This window comes from Typopeltis vanoorti, chromosome 9 (genome assembly GCF_054136105.1).
Source record: "Typopeltis vanoorti isolate ZY-2024b chromosome 9, IOZ_Tvanoo_1.0, whole genome shotgun sequence".
In the NCBI taxonomy this organism is placed as follows: Eukaryota; Metazoa; Arthropoda; class Arachnida; order Uropygi; family Thelyphonidae; genus Typopeltis; species Typopeltis vanoorti.
The window spans coordinates 100487520-100506774 of record NC_143557.1 but is presented as its reverse complement, the minus strand read 5'-3'; the positions used below and the strand labels follow the sequence as shown (position 1 = coordinate 100506774).

General features: G+C 35.9%; 1 protein-coding gene across 1 annotated transcript in view; it reads right to left on the bottom strand.

The window, feature by feature from the left end:
- LOC150103302 (guanine nucleotide-binding protein G(s) subunit alpha-like) overlaps positions 1–19255 on the bottom strand; it is a 253593-nt gene that overhangs the window by 69362 nt on the left and 164976 nt on the right. Inside the window, exon 6 of the mRNA XM_090397340.1 lies at positions 1830–1884. Coding sequence (XP_090253466.1) covers positions 1830–1884 — 55 coding nt within the window. The remainder of the gene's footprint in view (positions 1–1829; positions 1885–19255) is intronic.

Below are 19255 nucleotides of genomic sequence, written 5' to 3'. Positions count from 1 at the left end.
GTGTATGAGTGGTTTAAGCGATTTCAAAGTAGTCGTAAGACACTTGAGGACGACGAAAAGCCAGGCTGTCCAAAAACTGGACTGAGCAAAATTAACATCCAAAAAGTGTGTGATTTCATCAAAGAAAACCCGAAATTGTCCACGAGATTGTTTGAAGCTGAATTGGGGATTCCAAAATCAACTGTGTGCAACATTTTGATCGAGAGTTTGGGCCTTCGTAAATTGAATTCGTGATTCACTGACCAAAAAATGTATCGAATTGAACACTGCAAGGATCTCATTAAAACTGCTAATAAGGACTCAAACTTCCTTGAAAAGATCATTACTGGTGACGAAATGTGGTGCTTTGAGTATGAGCCCAAAACAAAGCACCAGAGTGCTGAGTGGAAACCACCAGAAGAGGGGCATCCGAAAAAAAGTCACTTGGAGAAGGCAAAAGTAAAGACAATGCTGATTTGTTTCTATGATTCCAAGGGCATTATCCACAAAGAATTCATTCCTCCTGGCCAAACGGTCAATGGTGAGTTTTATCTCGAAGTTTTGAAGCAATTGATAGCGAGAATTCATTGCATACGGCATGAATATCATGATGACCGACTGTTCGTCAAAACACACTGTCACTCTTGGCACTATAACTCGGCTTCTAATGAAACAAATGTCATAAACAGTTGACACAACACTAATGAAGGTTGCCGCTTTCGTCAACAAAAAAGATACAACAGGTGGCGCCACTAGTTTCTTCTATTTTCGAACAGTTCGGTTTCTTTTTGGACAGAGGGTGTACAACTTGCTAATACCCATCAAACAGCGAATCTCCAATCCAGAACACTAATCTATTATTCAATCCCCATCTGTTCCATTTTAATTACCAGCATTTCATGTGAGTAAAAGTCAATGGAAGATAAAACACACATATACCATATATATATATATACATGATATCGTAATTATAACAGATAATAAGTCAAACCTGCAATACCAGTTTGCAAAATTACAAGAAACCATCAGAAATTATAATACAATTATAAATTCAAGTAAAACAAAAAAAAAAATGAAAATTACTGTCATTATTGTATGGACACCTCCATGGAGGCCAAAGATTCATGTGGGAGACCCAACCATCTCCACAATCCATCATGCTTCTCCTTGAACCCATTAAGAGACAAAGCTAACAACTGACTCTGGCAACCCATTCACTACTCTCTAAACAAAAAGGCTAGTCCTCACACCCTTACTAACTACATCTTTATCCAACATCCAGGGATGACCCCCCCCCTTGTTCTGGCCCTTCCAGCCAAGTTGAAACAATTTCCCCTGCATCAATCCTATAAAACAATTTAAGCAACTTAAATGTTCAAATGAAGACATACCAAAGCAGTTGAAGAAAAAATCCAGCTTACTGAAAGTGACGTGCTATAAGAACTCCAGCTTGGTGAGAATTATGGGAAGAATAGGGAATGAAGGCCTTTATGCCGGTGAGGATAATTTCTGTGACTTCGCCTAGGGTCAGAAGAGTGGAAATAATTGTCAGACCATGGAAAGGGAGAATAGAAGTTCCAGAGATCACCCAAGATTAGGAGTAGTTGAAAGGAGAGCAATCTGTGCAAGAGTAAACTTGCACAAGCCTGCGATCTGAGTTACTGAGAGGAAAGGATAAAATGTTTCATGTAAGCAATACCATCATCATAGTTCCAAACAAACGATTCTTTTATATTATGAGCTATTTTGAAAAAAAAAAATCATAATTAGTATATTTGATATAAAATGAAACCAGTTTCCATAATACTGTAAGAAACATATTTACGTGACTTTAAAAGAACATGTCTTACCTGTTCGGATGGAGTATAATCGTTCTGTTTAACAGTTTGTACCCTATCCAGAAAACTGAAAGAAATATACAACTGTAACAACAATTAGATTTCAATACAACAATCTTACAGAATTAACTATTAAAAGAATATATATATATAGTACTATATCTTTTAGAATTACTACTACAAAATCTACAGAAATCTCTTGGCTCTGAGATGAACAGTTCAATCAATCAATCTTTACCAGCCTGGTTAGCATACTCGCTCTCCATTCAGGCTGTGGGTTCGAATTCTGCTGTGTACATGGATGCAAGTGATTTTCTTTAGGTGGGGGATGAATTTCATCACCCAGTGTTAAGATCACTTCCCCACTTATTGGAGGCATGAAGTGGCTTGAAAAAATTCCATGTTTGGTCTCTACAGTGGGATTTCCATATGATGTAAAAAAAAAAATAATTAAAAATACAAATATATATTTAAAAACACACAAAAAAATATCCTTAGGCCTCCCACGAGGCAAAATGTACTATAGGTTTGCAAATAACCTTTTTGTGAGTGGGAGCAACATAAAAAAATAACTGGAAACCTTGTTATTATTATTATTATATAGGCTCATTCAGGAGTCAGCTCATCAAGAGAGGTGCTTTTCCAGATCAGATAATACCTAAATACTTATCATTTCTCTCTCTCTATGAAAACATTCACTAGAGATGCCATCACAACATCCGCTAGTAGCCCATTCCACACACTAACCACATGCCATGAGAAGAACCTGGAACTAGAATACCTCTCAAGCATACTCTTATTCAGTTTCCAGGGATGACCTCAAGTTCTCTCTCACCTAGAATGAGCTGTTACTAACCATATATGTTTCCATCTATTACTCAAACTTTATCGACCACATTCTCTCAGTCTATTTTCATAGGCCCTAATATTATCTAGGGTATCTACTGATGGATCTTTTCACTTGTCTCCAACATGAAACTAATATTCACTGCTATTTGCTCATAGAACAAGATTATTCAAAGCAGCCTGTAGGATTCTGTATCAGAAATATCCCTCAATCTTTCCTAACTTTGCATCATCAGCATATAATTGTATATTATTAATCCAGATCAATCCAAATAACATTAATATACAAGTTAAGCAACAATGGCCCAAGCGGAGAACTTTGTGGTACTCCAATAAACACCTTCCTCTTATAATAATAATATAATGCAGCTACAAGTTTGGATGAGGGAAATGGTTATACTTAATACTTTTGAATTTTGCCAGGATATTTGACAGGATTCCACTTGAGAGGTTGTTATAGACAACCTCTCAAGTGGAATCCTGTCAAACTTTGTGGTACTCCAATAAACACCTTCCTCTTATAATAATAATATAATGCAGCTACAAGTTTGGATGAGGGAAATGGTTATACTTAATACTTTTGAATTTTGCCAGGATATTTGACAGGATTCCACTTGAGAGGTTGTTATAGACAACCTCTCAAGTGGAATCCTGTCAAATATCCTGGAAAAAAAAAAAAAAAAGACTCTTCTATTCATGCCAGATTGGTTTCTGGCATGAATAGAAGAGTGATCGACTAACAGGTATTAGATGTGGCACCTCTATACATTGTTCTCTAATACCTGTAAACTAATCATTTTCCTATTCATGCAAGAAGCCCATCTTGCAAACATATTCCTTTTATGTCTGTATAACAACCTGCCAAGTCAAATGTGTTAAATTGTGATTGATTGAAAATATATAAATTCCAATCAATTCATAATTTAACAAATCAGAACTATAGAAATTGAGTAGATATATGTGTTTTCTCTGAGTATAACCTTGTAAATATGTCCAAGTTCCATATTATACAGTTAATTATGTTAACATATAACTGAATAAGTGTATCAGACATTGTTTAATTCATATTATATTATAATATCAGCAAGCTATCTATGACTGAGTAAACGTCCAAAAATTGTATGATTTGCATTGTATTTTGTTATAATTAAGTTATCTATGTGAAATGCCTCTGTCAGCCCAATACCAGTATCAATCAATCAAGGTCAGGATCCTGTCGTCTTTGTTCACAATGAGTTACATATGGCAATTTTGTCATGCCCTTCTGCTTGGGTGGGATCGGTCAAGCTTTCAGGCTGTTACAGCATAACTTGCATGGAATTCGAAAGGGGGTGTCACCCAAAGTCCCGGAGTAGTAATTTGAGAAGGACAGTTCGTCCCGGCGATCGCACACCAATGGGGCAGGAGAGGGGTAAGAAGGGAAGGTGGCTGTTATGATGTTTGACCCACGTAAGTAAGGATTTGAATGTTATGAGAATATCGTAGAGTACGGGAATCTCCGTGACGTGCAGGAAATAAAAAGGTCAGGAGCACCCCGCTCGCTCTCTTGTTCCTGGATCGAGTCACATTGAGTTTCCTGAGGTCGTAGGTTGAATGAAGGTGGCAGAGCCTCCACTCCAGAGTTGGTTGGATGATGCATAAGTGGAGACAGTAGACCCAAAGTCCTGTAGATCTGCAGCCAAGCCAGTCATCCATAAAAGGAGGAGCCATGCACCCGTCGTACGAAGATTCAAGACTGTTGACAGCCAGGAGAGCCACTTGCCACTGTTCTCAGCTGAGGAAAGAAAAAGGGGCATCCCATTGAAGAGGGCCACTTCCCAACAAAATGATAAACGGAGATAGATAAACAGAAAATTTTCATTGCTAGCTGTGGATGAAAGGAACTTGGTTAAGTGATTAAGTTAAAAAAAAAGAATTAATGATATCTAAAGACAGGACTATAGCGATTAGAAGATAAGGACCCTGAACGATAAAGTGTTATAGTTTCTTAGCAGTGCTGAGTTGTTGTTATGATTAGGAGAATGTTGAGATAACCGAGATATGGTTTCAAAGATTAGCTTAGAGAATTAAATGATATTGCTACTGAGAATCTGTAATAATTTAATGATAATGCTGATACACAAGATAGTATGTTAGCATCCAGTGTAGAGCTGAGCATTACCATATGTATTTAGCTGTGTAGAAGGATTTATTGATTAATGTTATTGATAACGATAATGCTGATAATAGTGCTGATGTGCAAGATAGGCTGTTAGCATTCATCGTAGAACTGGGCATTATCATATGTATTTAGCTATGTAGCAGGGAATTTTTGATTAATGTTATTGATAATGATAATGCTGATGATAGTGCTGATGCACAAGATAGTCTGTTAGCTTTTTAGCTTTCCATACAGAACTGAGTATTACCATATGTATCTAGCCATCCAGAAGGAATTGTTTGATTAATGTCATTGATAATGTTTAGTATAGAATGATTGGGCCCAGTTTGAGTTTAATATCCTAACTTGCATGTTTATTAAATCTTTGTTTCTTTAACCTAATCAAGTTGTCTGTGTGTTGGAATCTGATGAACTGCTTATAAAAGGAATAATAAGAACCTCAGTGGGAAGTTAGGGAATAAGACCTTGGCCACGTCTGCAAACTTAGGATAACACGGGTGTTCTTTCCTGAGATCATCTCTCTCTTAATGTAACTTACAAATTTTATTACTCCTAGGAGGCGCAGTTTCAAAAAAATAAATATCTTAGGATTTCTTGAGAAACTGATCTCAGGACCCCGGGACATCGGGATTGACTCCTCCCAGAGCCAATTTTCTTGTAATCTAGGGCCCTCACATGTTATCAAAGAAGCTCTTATCTATATCGTTACATGAGAAACACGAGAGTGAATTAAAGTAAAGTAACAAATGCCCTAGCGAAATTCTAAAATGTGAGCAAATTGCTAAGCAAGACATATCTCTGGCAAAGCAATGCTGTCCTTTATAGAAGATAAAGCTGCTATCTACCTCTGGATACAGATCCTAATTAACCTCTCCAATGCTTTAATGACTATTCTCGAGATAATGAATGGTCTATAATTGGTTGCCTATTTTTCCTAATTACACTCTTATATAATGGCATCATCTTGGTTTCCTTCTGTTCATTAAAAACTGTTGAGACAAGCTGAACAACTAAGTTAGAGAAGTACTCCTAATTCTTTTGCATAACCCTTCAACAGCCTTGCAGATATTCCATCCATTGGCTGGCTGAGTGGTTAGCATATCCACTAAGCCAGCGAATAAAAGAAAATCCTACTGCTGTGTTCAAATAAGCTCTTGCAATAAATTTAATACTTCTACCTCACTGACTATCTTTTCATTTAGATTCACTTCATCATCCTAAAAGCTAATGCATCTGCCTGGGGTGTATACTGTAAAATGGCCGGTAAATAACTCTACTATTTCTTAAGCATGTAACACTTTCTTACTTTCTGCATTCACTTTAGTTATTTGTTTATGATAATTCTTTCTTTTATCTGCCACATAAAGAAATAATTATCTGAGATTATTTGCCTTTGCCTATAAGGCTAACTTTTTTTGTAGCCCAATTTCACCTTCCTCACCATGAATATCACTCTCCTAGCCACCTTTTTAGACTCCTCTCATGGCTTGGTTATCACCTTCCTCTCAGTTGAAAGTTTATTTTTCACTTGGTTAGACTATAATAAATTTAGTTTAATCCTTTATCCAAGTGTGAGCAAACAAAGTTTGTGCCTGAAAATATCTTCAGGTGCAAACTTTGTTTGCTCACACTTGGATAAAGGATTAAACTAAATTTATTATTTTACTTCCTCTCAGTATTAGATTCTCAACATCTTGCAACACTACTTCAAAGCTTTAATCAACCATTTAATTCCCATATGATTTACTCTTCTAACTCTAGGGATGCAGTATTGCTTCTTTATATTCTTTATATTAAATATTGCTTCTTTAAGACATCCTTTCTCCATCTCCCAAGCATTGCCAATTCCTCTAGCATGAAGTTATTCATGTCAAGGCACAGCATCAAGCTGACATCTCATTCCATTATAATTATTACCTTATAGTTCAATCTCGCTCTCTCTCTCTTTTTATTCAAAGTTCTCACATGATTTGTCCTGTAGCAGCATACAACTATATACAAGGTGTGACAATTCTTGGAATGGCTTTGTACTATGTGCATATGGTGAATCTGGCAGAACCCTGTGGCATGTACACTTAAACATGTTTGTATTATTGCCTTGAGTCGTATCAAAACAATCAAGCAAGTAGTTAACAAGCAGTGGTAGAGTTTGCTACCTTTCATAGAAAAATGAGTGAACAGAATTTTGAACAGTACATTAACATCAGGTTTTGTGCAAAGTTAGACAAAAGCACAAGTGTAACTCTAGATGTCAAGAGTGGTTTATGGAAATGATGCCATGAAAAAATCTAGTGTATTGATGGCATAAGAGATTTAAAGAGGGACAGGAAGATGTGAGAGATGATGGAACTAGACAACACAAACTCATTAACATGTAGAGTGTGACAATTAGTTTGGTCTGACAGGCAGTCAACTATGCAGTTCAAGTGCATGACTGATGAATTAAATTTTGACAGAAAAGGTGAGAAAGATTTTGATGGATGGTTTGGCAATGAGAACAACTTCTGCAAAGATAGTACTGTAAATTCTGAGTGAAGATCAAAAGCAGAGTAGCTTGATGTTTCTGCTAATCTTTCTCACAAATTGGCAGTTTTGATAGTTATTTTTGGTGATAAAACTTGTTGCTTTCAGTACAACCATGAAACAAAATGTGCCACAGCATTTAACCCTGCGGAGGTCGCGGCTGATCTGACAGGTACAAACAAATTGTTTAATATAATTATTCTTACACATATCCAGTGTGTAAAAATAATTTGCATAGCTTGGAGGTCATGACTAGCTGTGCATGCATATATTATGAGTGATATTCCACACTGTTTATGGGGTCAGTTTTGGTTTAACATGTGTTATGTAAAGGTGTGTGATATTTGATAGTAAATTGTATCTGAGAGATACCATGAACTTCGATGTCAGTATAGTACTGGTTTATTTTTATTTTATTTTATTTATTTACCATTGAAAATGGCTGAAAAAATATATTGATTGGATAATCCATCAGATGTTGAAGAGATTCAGTGAATGTTACTCGAGTCCGATGATGAGAATGATAGAGTCGGATGTGAAAGTGATACTTGATAGTCAATTGTATCTGAGAGATACCGCGAACTCCGATGTCAGTATAGTATGGGTTGTTTTTTTTTTTTCTTTTTCTTTGTTCAATAATTTCTAGATTGTAACTGAAATAAATAAACCATCATGTATTATATTTGCAGTTTTTTTTTAAAGTTTTATCGCATTTTAGCACATACTAGTAATGAATGTATCTCTCAGACATACACACGACCTAAGCTGCAATTTTTACGACTGCAACCTCCGCATGGTTAATGGAAAACATCTTCACCAAGATGTAAAAAGGTGTGATTGTCACAACTGCAAATTGAGACAATGCTTTTTTTTTTTTTTCAATTGTAAGAGCACAGTTCACTTCAAATTCATTAAACAAGAACAAACAGTGAAACAATACTGTTATTTAGAAATGCTGGCAAAGTTATGAGGGTGGGAGGAAAGGAAAGTCCTGATAAACACCTAGAACAAAAATGATATTAAAGCAACTGATATAACAACAAGAAAGAAAGAACATACAAGGATATAAGAACATAAGCTACCTTCAGAACTCTGCTACTGGTATGTTCTTTCTTGTGGTTATATCAGTTGTTTTAATATCATTTTAGTTCTAGTGTAAAATCTCTCCTTATATTTGCAGTTAACTTCATAACTTATGTTCGGTTTTACATGGTTTTTAATTCAGGAAAATATACTAAGAAGATTTTGTTAAATATTCATTGAAATAATATTTTTTGTAAGATATTGTACTCATCCTTTGTTACAATAATGTGGCGCATGATGTCATCTTGTAAAACTAATAAGTCAAGTCTAACGCTAAGATTAGTAAAGAGTTATGAGGATTACCATAAGTGGAAAGTTACAGAGAATTGCGAAGAATGATGTCATTGTATTCAAAGATCAACAGTTGCCATGGATAAGGAATTCGAAAGACGCATGAAGAATGACATCAACATATCCAAAGGTGAGTAGGCTTATATAAGGCAGCTCATCAGAAAGGAATTTTATCTCCAGGATTCAAGGCTTTCTCTTACCTGAGATCACAGTCATTCATGGTCAGGAATTGAAAGAGAAGCTTTGTTCATTTATCTCCCGGATTCTCAAGGCTTTCTCTTACCTGAGATCACCACCATTTGTTGACAGGAAGTGAAAGAGAAGCTTCGTTCATTCAACTCCAGGATTCTCAAGGCTTTCTCTTACCTGAGATCACTGCTATTCATGGTGGGGAACTGAAAGAGAGGCTTCGTTTGTTCATCTCCAGGATCCTCAAGGCTTTCTCTTACCCGAGATCACCGCGTTGTTGGGAATTGAAAGCGAAGCTTTGTTCGACGTCTACTTAGATTGAGGGAAACCATGTATCAAGTCATCGGGAAAGAAAGGAGCTGTATATCGCTGCTATAATAAGGATCTAATAGAGAAAGGGAAGAAAGACTGTCTGCTAAAAGGGACTTGTAAGTAGTTGTGTTAGTGAGAGTATGTAAAGATATGTAAAATGTTTATGAGACGTTGTACAGTAATGGTAAATTAGGCTTAACCAGTGTATGTCTCATAATCGAGTAATGTTATGTTTAGATCTTAAACTAGTTCAGAACTAAAGTTTAGAGATAAGGAAATTGTAACAACCTTGTGTGTATATACTGTATCACTCTGTAAATATTCTTTTTGGCTTAATTAAACCAATGGCACACTCAGGATTTAATCTTGGAGGTGGCTAAGCACTGAAGATTTAATCTTGTGTGTGGGGGGGGGGCGAGTTGAGTAGACGATTTGAGAATACACACTATGCATTGCGTATGAGCTATGACTGATCATCTGCAGTGATCACCAATACATGATACCAGTGTTCTCCTCTGGCTGAGCACTACTTTGTTTGCCTTGCGCTCACAGCAGCCAGGATTCCCAAGAGTAGGGTATTCCCACCTTATGTGACCTCTAATTCATAAGTAGCATAGAAATAGAAGACATGACACAACATCAATTAAAAAAAAAAAAAAAAAGTTTAATTAGGAAAAGATTTTTGGAAATTTTTCTAGTGTCTTTTTCCTTTTTTTTCGCTTTTTTTTTGGGGGGGGGGAGGATCCCTTGACCCCCTCCCTGGGCGCCAATGGTGTAAACAACATACTGGACTGTATTTTGTCAATGCACTATCCCTAAAAAATTCAAACCTGCATAAGAGATGTTTATATAATTGATATTAATGCCACGACTAGTATATAATACAAATAAATTTAAGCAGGGAGTATGAACGATATCTGCTTTGTCTTTGGTTTAAGATCTTATACTCTCGCACTCAATATATAGTCTAACTGACACAGTCATTAAACAAATAAATTTGTTAGACTATAGAGCATGGGAGATAAGATATAGTATAAGCATATATATGGTGGCAGTCGGAAGTTAAGCCAGTTGACCATTAACGATAAAGAGAAAGCAAAGACAAAGCAGGGTAGTGGAAGTATGCAGTATAACAAAAGGCACAGCCGACAAGAATACAAAATGTACAACCACAGTTATTCCAGAAATTTTACACTAGGTGTTTATCAGAACTTTCAATTATATTTATATATTGGGGGGGGGGGAGAATAATTGAAATCATCTATCACAACAATGCCCCTGCATATGATGCAATAGCTATTTGTGAGTTTCTGAGTGGATAATTAATTACAAAATTAGACCATCTTCTGTCAGAGTTAACCCTGGTTAGTTTCGGTGGCATTGAAATCTACAAGGTTGTCCTTGTCCCCACTGAAATATAACTAGGAAATCGGAGTTCAGGACAGTGGTCATGGTGGATCTTGAGGATTTTGACAATTCAGCAATAAAAGGTTTGTCAAATGAAAAGGGGAATGGAGTGTACTCGTCATCAGTAAAGCTATGGACAGGATTTGAAGTCTGTGAGCAGGCCATTTATATACAAGAGGAAGAGAATGGGCAAAAGTACAGAACCCTAGGGTATTCCTGCATTGATGTGGAAATCTGAAGACAGGAAACCATTCACCATGACATATATTGAGTGACCAATGAGAAAAAGTTGGTGATTCAGTTGTAGAGTGTGGAAGATTTGCTCCCAATCAAGTGCTTTTGCAATGTTGCAAGCAACTACATGAGTTTCTCCAAATTTTTTCATGGCCTGAATTAAGAGGTGGGGGGGGGGGGAAAGTGAAGCTAGAAGATCAGCTGTGGATCAGAAGTGGTGGAATCCATATTGTTGGTCCCTGATTAGTTGGGAGATCTCCAGATGGTGCAGGAGTTGGTTGTTGATGACCTTCTCCATAGTTTAAAGAGAGAACAGAAGTGAGACCATTTGGACAGTAGTTCACTTGGCTAACTAATGAGACCTTTCTTTGAGATGGGCTGGATGTGGACCTATTTCCATGTCAGTAAATGCCAGTTGAATAGGATACATTGAAGAGGTAATACAGCATAGGTGAAGTTTTTAAACCAATAGGCAGGATACTATCTGAACAGGATGCCTTGTTTGTGTTCAGATTATTAAGGATTCTTTGGATTTTTATCTGGAGGAAGATTATGGGTGACATGGAATGGACAGTTCTTGAGCAGAGTGGGAAAAGCTTTGCCCAGATCATCAGGAATTGAGTTGATGACCAAATGCAAAGAATTTCAGTAAGTCTGCCTTGTTATCAAGTGAGGTGATTATGATATCATCTAGAGTGGAGGAAACACGGGTAGACAACAGCTGCACCCAATGGCCTTGATTGCCATTTGGACAGGAGAGTTTGCAGCATTTGGCACTTTCAATATTTTAAAGGGCTATCAATGTGCAATAATAAGCATCTCACAAAGTCATCCCCATCAAGTCATTGTATGCAATCTTCATTCCATTAAACTGAAAATACAAGCTGCCTATAAGAATGAGTAAGTTTTGGTTAACTTGGTAGCATTTAGATATACAGAAAGTCCTTGACTCGCATACATTCACACAAATTATCTGCAAGGGCTGAGAAAAAATGTAAGTTATAAAAATGTTACTTACCAGGCATACGTTACTCACACGCCACCTAACAGCGGTCACCCACAGGGCAGACAGCCTATGAAGTGCATGCATGCAACTTCCTTACCATTCAATAGTAAGGAGACTACTGAATTCAATACTACCGAATGTAGATGTGCTGTGTATTTGTATTCATACACAGTCATAATTTTTAGTGTTTGTGCATGCTAGGATTGAGTACAATCATGAATGGAAAAGTAAACCCATGCGTAAATGTACCAAAACTAATCAAGAGATGAAAATTATAAATCAAAAAAGATAATCTGTTAAAAGCATACTAATGCTAGCCTGCTTTCCAATAGTGGAGACATAGGCAAAACCATATGACTAGTATGTGGTATGTTGATCATATCGCTTGTCCATTAACAATGCCACCAAGCAGAAAACAAGAAACCAATGCACTGTTACAGGGAAGAATAGAAACAATTACACAATTATTTATTTAATTTTCTTTTACTTAGTTGCTTTGAGCTATTTTTTATTTTTATTTACTAGTTTCTTGAAATGGATTTGTTGTAATATTATTTTGATTGTGTTCTTGTTTGTTGTGATGGTATGTTTATTTTTGTGGATTTTTCTTTTTGCTGCAGTTTATTTGTGTGGATATTTTCAGTGGAGGAAAGATATTTAAGGGGGTATGTGTGTGAGTATTTTGTGGTAACAAGTGTGCATGATAGTTTACTTTTTTCGAGGTAGATCAAACAGGTGTGTGTTTTTGAGGTGGTAAATGGATGTACATTAGGATAGCTCTCGTGAGCTGCAGACCAGGGATGGTTGGTTCCTGACTTTAAATGGTCAGGCACTTACTCTACAACTCTCTGTCTCCATCACTCAATCCACCAAATACAGCAAACTGCATCATCTATACCAACAGCATTTAAAATTATGATTTGGCATTTGTTGTAATGCTGAGGTAGATTCTAGGAAAAGTCTCTTAGATTTATGTCTTCTGTAAAAGAAGGAGGAGGAGTTCCCCACTGAATCTGGTGATTTATATCCATAGAATGGCCATAACAGCTATAGTGTGCAGGTAATGGACATCGTTCCTGTGTTCTTCTAAGCAGATATTATCTTATTTTGGACAAGAACAGCTAATATCTGTATGGAAGGACATTGTTGAAGAACATACTGAGAAGAAGGATTAGAGAAGTTATTATTCCTTTTATTAAGGCCTTAATATCATAATATTAATATTATGATAATATTATGCGACACCTTTTGGCAACTGATATATGGAAATGTGACTTCTCCAATACTTCCACCTTAGTATCACCACCTCTGGGTCTGGCTTCCACTGATGAGACCTCAATAAAGGTTGAAACCAGTCTGGGTAGTGACCCTTTCCTCAATGCATAGCATTATACATATCTGCAAGGAGATGTGTTTTGCATTATGGGATACTAAGGCAAGTGATGAGAAGTTATACCACCTTTGCCCCGGTCCTAAAAGTAGAAAATACTTTAGGCGCAAACTTTGTTTGCTTACACTTGGATAAAGGATTAAACCAAATATATAATTGGTAGCATAGCCAAGTGAAAAAATTTCCATCGCCTTATTAAGGTTTTAATAACCACATCTGGTCACAAGGATTTCTTTTTTTTGGGGGGGGGGGGGGAGAGGAGAAGAAGTGACAGAGAGTATCCGGGAGTAAGTAACAAAAATTACAATATGTCTATGGAATGCTCCCTATAAGAACAGATTGAAAGTCTGTGGACTTCATAAACTAGCTGATAGGAAAAAAAAAAAAAAAAAAAAAAAAAAAAAAGGGATATGATATTGACACTGAAGACTTTTTTTTCCCAGTACATGGAAGGATCACCCCCCCCCCACCCCAGAAATTGTATAAGAGTGTTAGGACCAGGATTTTTGCTTGAAGTGTTGTGAATGGATGGAATGAGTTGATAGGTATTGTGTAAATAATGAGTCTTCTATCTCCATAGCGATACCCATATAATAATAATAAACATATTATTATTATTTCTCTGTTAAATAGATGTTCTAATTTTCATTTAATGATTTTGATTTTCATCACACAAAATACACTAAAAAATTAACCTGCTATTTAATACCAATTATTAAACTATTAATCCAATGATATATATCTGAAATTCATGACAAATTAAACTGGACAAGATTGTCAAGAGTCATTAAGCAACATTTTATCTCTATCCCCCCCCCCCAACACACACATAAGAATATTATATCATTTATGAAGGATTTTACATGACACTGTTTTATTTTTTTATTTTAACATCCTATGGTATTATTACACCAGATCATAGATGTCAAATTCATGTATTTTATACAGCACCTTTTCTGGGTTGTTATAAAGTTCACATTTAGAAATATTCATACAATTTAGTTTTGGTGATGCTTCCTCGATGTTACAGATTTTGCAGATGGGGAAAACTTTTATGCCATTGCTAAACTTGGTCTTGTGTGGCCGATCTTGAGGCGAGAGATCATGGCAGTGGCACAGCGATTAAACTTGGAGTTGATGGTAGCTCGTGGTTTTTCTGCTGCATACCAGCGGTGAGTAATGTCCTGGAGAATCATTCTTTTTATGTTTTCTTTTTGAGTAGTTTTAAAAAGATCAAAATCTGTGGTATCAATTGATGTTGCAGCCATTTTTTGCTACTTCATCTGCAGTTTAATTTCCCTTTAATCCTTCATAGGATGGAATCCATTGGTAAATTATTTCAGAATCCTTATGTAGTTTATTTATGTTTTTTGCTATATCTCTAAGTATTTCTTGATGGCTAGTATAGCAGTTCTTAATAGCTCGAAAGGCTGCTAAGGAATATGTGAAAAATATAAATTCCTTTGGGTTTTGTTTATCCAAATGTTGCAGTGCTGTGTTAATGGCTATTAATTCTGCATGGTATGAGATGCATCCTATACAATGTTTTTAGTTCTATATTTTGAGAGCCATAGACGAGTAGAAACCACTCGTTTACCAGCCATTTGAATTTTTGGAGCCATCTGATCTCAAGATTTCAGCGTTTTCTAGACTTTTTTCTCATGTTTCCCTATTTCAAAATTAATAACTATATTTTTCCTGTTTTGATTTGGAGAAAATGCTGGGTAGTTGGCTATTTTGTTTGGACAATCCAAGGGAATTTTATTTTCCATGATTTCATGCATTGTTGATTTTTCTTTATTCAGTTTGTTGGTTGCCACATTTTAAAAAGTTCACTTGTTCTATGATGTGCAAGGTTGACTCTTTTTTCTACAAATTTAGTAAGATTTTCTTGCCACCTAATTTTTAAGGAACAAGGTTAGATTCGAATTCTGCTATTTTTCCAGGAGTTGTATTCCTTAGGTCACATATGATTCTAGCTACTTTTTTCTGAATTTTTATAAGCTTATCTAAACTGTTTTGTGATGTTTGAATCCAGATGGGCGAATCAAATTCCATTTTCTACCCTCCACCTCATGGAGACAAATTTCAGTTTTATTTTGTAGAAAGGAAACTAGCATAAAACATAAAATAAAATATTAAAAGAAAATAAAGAAGGGGAAAAAAGATAAGAAAAAAAAAGGGGGGGAGGAAGAAAAGAAAAATCCAAGTCAATATTATTTTTGCACGGAATACGCAACACACACACAAAAGCATTATTTAAAGTGTCAGGTAATTTTAAAATAACTTGTAAACCCTCGAAGAAGACCTCTAGCATATTCCGAAAACAAACATTTAAAAACGGCGTACAACCACTGCATGTCTGGCTTACTAAATAAAATAATATAACGAATGAACGAAATCGATATTCACGACTGACGGTGCAAATAGGCAGCATACTTCGAAGACATGCGCAAGTCATATTCACCTGTTTTAGGGTATTCCCAGTGCGCCGTCTATTTCTAGAAGCGCAGTCTATTTTCCGACTATCTCAGTATCCCAAAATAGCAATGCTGACGAATAGTCCTATTTCCTGTCGCAGCTCTGACGGCAAAACTGCTGTTAGCGAGCGCTTTAGTATGCTGCGTTGGTGTCACAATGACGAGTCAAGGCGAATTACTCTATATTACAGTTATTCCATCGGAGATTTTGCGGTGACTTGTTTACTTACACCGACAGTAGCATGGAAAGGAGAAATATTAATATTTTTATTTCTTACAAGTTTGGCAAATGTGCAAGATTTGTATATACTTGATAACAGTCATAAACGTCTGAGGTTACCCGAAATACAAACTAGAAGAGTATACACAATTATTTACTGATATTTAATGTATCCTACTAACAATATCAGAATAGGTTTTGGTGATAACTTCCTGAAAGAAGTAAATCAATGTATTTAACTGCATTTAATAAGCATCGTATTTATATTTATAAGTGTCTCGTACAGGGAAATTATGAACTTCTCATGATGAGTCTGCTAACTTCATGTAGGGCGTGATGATGACGATAATTGTTATCATTATTTATAATATTACATAAATAATAATACAAAAAGTATAATACATATCACAAAACTCAATACATAAAAAATAATAAAATTTATAATAAACATACCTGTTAGGCATATAGCAGTATCGATTTTAAAATAGAAATATGCGTTATGATACGTTAAAATGCGGGAAAGAAGAAAAATATTCATTGTATTTAATTGCGTGTTTATTTATTTAAACTACGTAAGCATATATTCTATATCTATAAATAAATTAGTTTAATGTGGAGTGATCTTCAAAAATGAGGCGTGGGACTCTCAAGGGAGGAGTTTCTATGTAAATAATATCAATCCCGCACACAAAAGGCTGCAAAATTTTGCAGTGGTATTATGCAGGGCTGAAAAGTAGAAATCTAGAATATAGGAATCTGTTCATGTGTTTCTCTAACAGTTCAAGGTTGTCGCCTTTTAGAAAAAAGATTACGAGGAAGCTGTTTCAAAGCTCATTTATTTACTATTCAGACCTATGTTGACAACATTTGCTAATATTCTTAGAAGAAAGTGGAGGATTTCATCCCTGATTCTGCGGGTGTGGAGCGCCTCCGCAGCGTAATTGGAGGAACCATGGGACATTGCGCCCTTTGATTAGAAAAGACCTTCGTTCGATTCTCGTTATGATGAGAGGAATCTTTATATCGGCTTGTTCAACTGAAGGTGAGTTAGCTGATCTCATAGGGAAGTAGCAGCGTTTTCCATCTCGAAAAAAAATTTTCTCTTTCATAAAAAAATTAACAGATAACATAATCTTCCATGAAAGAAATAACCAGAATAGCAGAAATAGAAAAAAAAAAAAAATCAGCTAACGCCTTTTTATTCCCGTATACGGGGAGTAGGCGAGGCCATTTAGCCCTATCTAACTTTTCGAGACTGAGTGGGCAGTTCAATCTCCACTGGTACCAATCAGAGATAGATGGCCCAAGGCTATCACTAATTAAGCGGTACTCAGTGAAGAGAGACGGCTCAAATGTGCCGCCATCTCGTGGTCCCTAACCCTAACAAAATATATTTAATGCCTGAAAATAATGTGGGTTCTACGGTCGATTTTCTTGAGTTTACAGGACGAAAAACCTGAGTTTCCGGGAGGAAAAACCTGCTTGCCCGTGCCAGAGATAGACTAACTCGGGAACCGGTCGAAGAAAGGCTTAGAAAAATTTCCTCTAGTCGCCGACTAGATTCAAAACCAAGTCTTCCTTCGTGCGGCCAAGCGCCGTGGTTGGCAAATGCCACATCCACTGAGCTACACAGGCTTAGCAGAAATAGTAATATCTATAAATAAAAGATATCAAATTAAAATTGTGTAAGTTTATGTTACCAACTTCACATCACTCATATGAGGTCGTATAATTGATTGTATGTCAAACTAGAAGAAACTTTAAATTACAGTAAAGAATTATTATTTTTATGGCTATTTAGCCTATTTTTATTCAGGAGCCCTTTTTTTTTATAATGTCATTGACTTTTTACTCAAATTTTAGGGCATTACTAATGTTTTATATGGACAGATATAGGAAGAAAAACTGGCATACCTTTGTGGGATGTTGCTGGTTGCCTTCTTTTTCAGTGGCATCCGATATACATTCATTATTGAAGGAAGGAAGTATGACTGAATGGAAGGGGGTCAGAAAAGTGAGGTTTGAGAGATGTGGAAGAATTATTGGTGAGGCAAGAGGTATGTGAACTTTTTTGAAAAACCTGGATTTTTTATATTTTTTAAATTATTAAAGGTGGGAAGAGAATACTTTGGGATGAGGGTGAACATAGAAATTTTTGGGGAAGGAGAAGGATATTCTTATCCCATAATATCCTTCCTCAATAAAGAGGATAACAACCTCCTTATCTCTACTTGTGTGTTCTTTAATAGCTAAGTAATCTTGGCTACTGAAGAACACTAATCTTGTCAACCTTAGCAATATGCTCTCTAAACTTCAACTCTGTGTCTGCCCCCCCCCCCCAATCCCTACATTGATCTATCTCTACTTGTGTGTTCTTCAATATCCAAGTAATCTTGGCAACCTTAGCAATATGCTCTCTAAACTTCAACTCTCTGTCTCCTCCTCACCCAATCCCTACCTTGAGTATACTTACACCCATTATCTTTTGCCATATTGACAGCCTATTGAAATCATCATGCAAGCTCTCTAAACATCACCTAGATTAACTATTACTCTATCAACATCATCAAGTTTCATTCCAGGTTATTTCCAATATCATTTATGTTCAAATTAAACAGTAGCACAGAACCTTGTGGCACCAACCTAGTCACCTGCTTTTGCTTGGATTCTGCTGCTTCACATATAACTTTCTGATATCTGTCCATCAGCCATCCTCTTATATATTTAATACAATAGATGAGAAAAGCTGAAAATGGAATAGAATAGAATAGAGAAAATTGGGGGATTCTTTCCAGATGAGTGATCCAGGTTGAAAAAGAAGCAGCAGCTTCAAATTAACTGTGTAAAAGTAGTTATACATATGGCTCAAGAAACAGAACTTACTTTTACTAGCCATTTACGTCCAAGGTATTGGTCTAATTTATATAAATATTATTATACTTTTTTTTTTTGAAACAACAATTAATGTTACATTGACAAAACAGACATTTTTAAATTCTCACTATACATTACACGTAATTATAGAGGAATATGCTTTCCTCCTTTAATGTTTACCACACACACACACAAGAATGTAATAAATTTATTACTGCAAATATTTCGATCAGAAACTAATTATTGGTCATCATCAGTGCATCAGCATAATCACAAGGTGAAGTTAGAACAAAGAACATTAATCTTATTTACAGAGCTGAGTCATGTGTTGGAATGCCACCTAGCAGGTGGTTATAATAAAATAAAATTACAATTAAGGACCAATTTAAAATTAAATGATTTGAAATAAAATAAAATTTAAT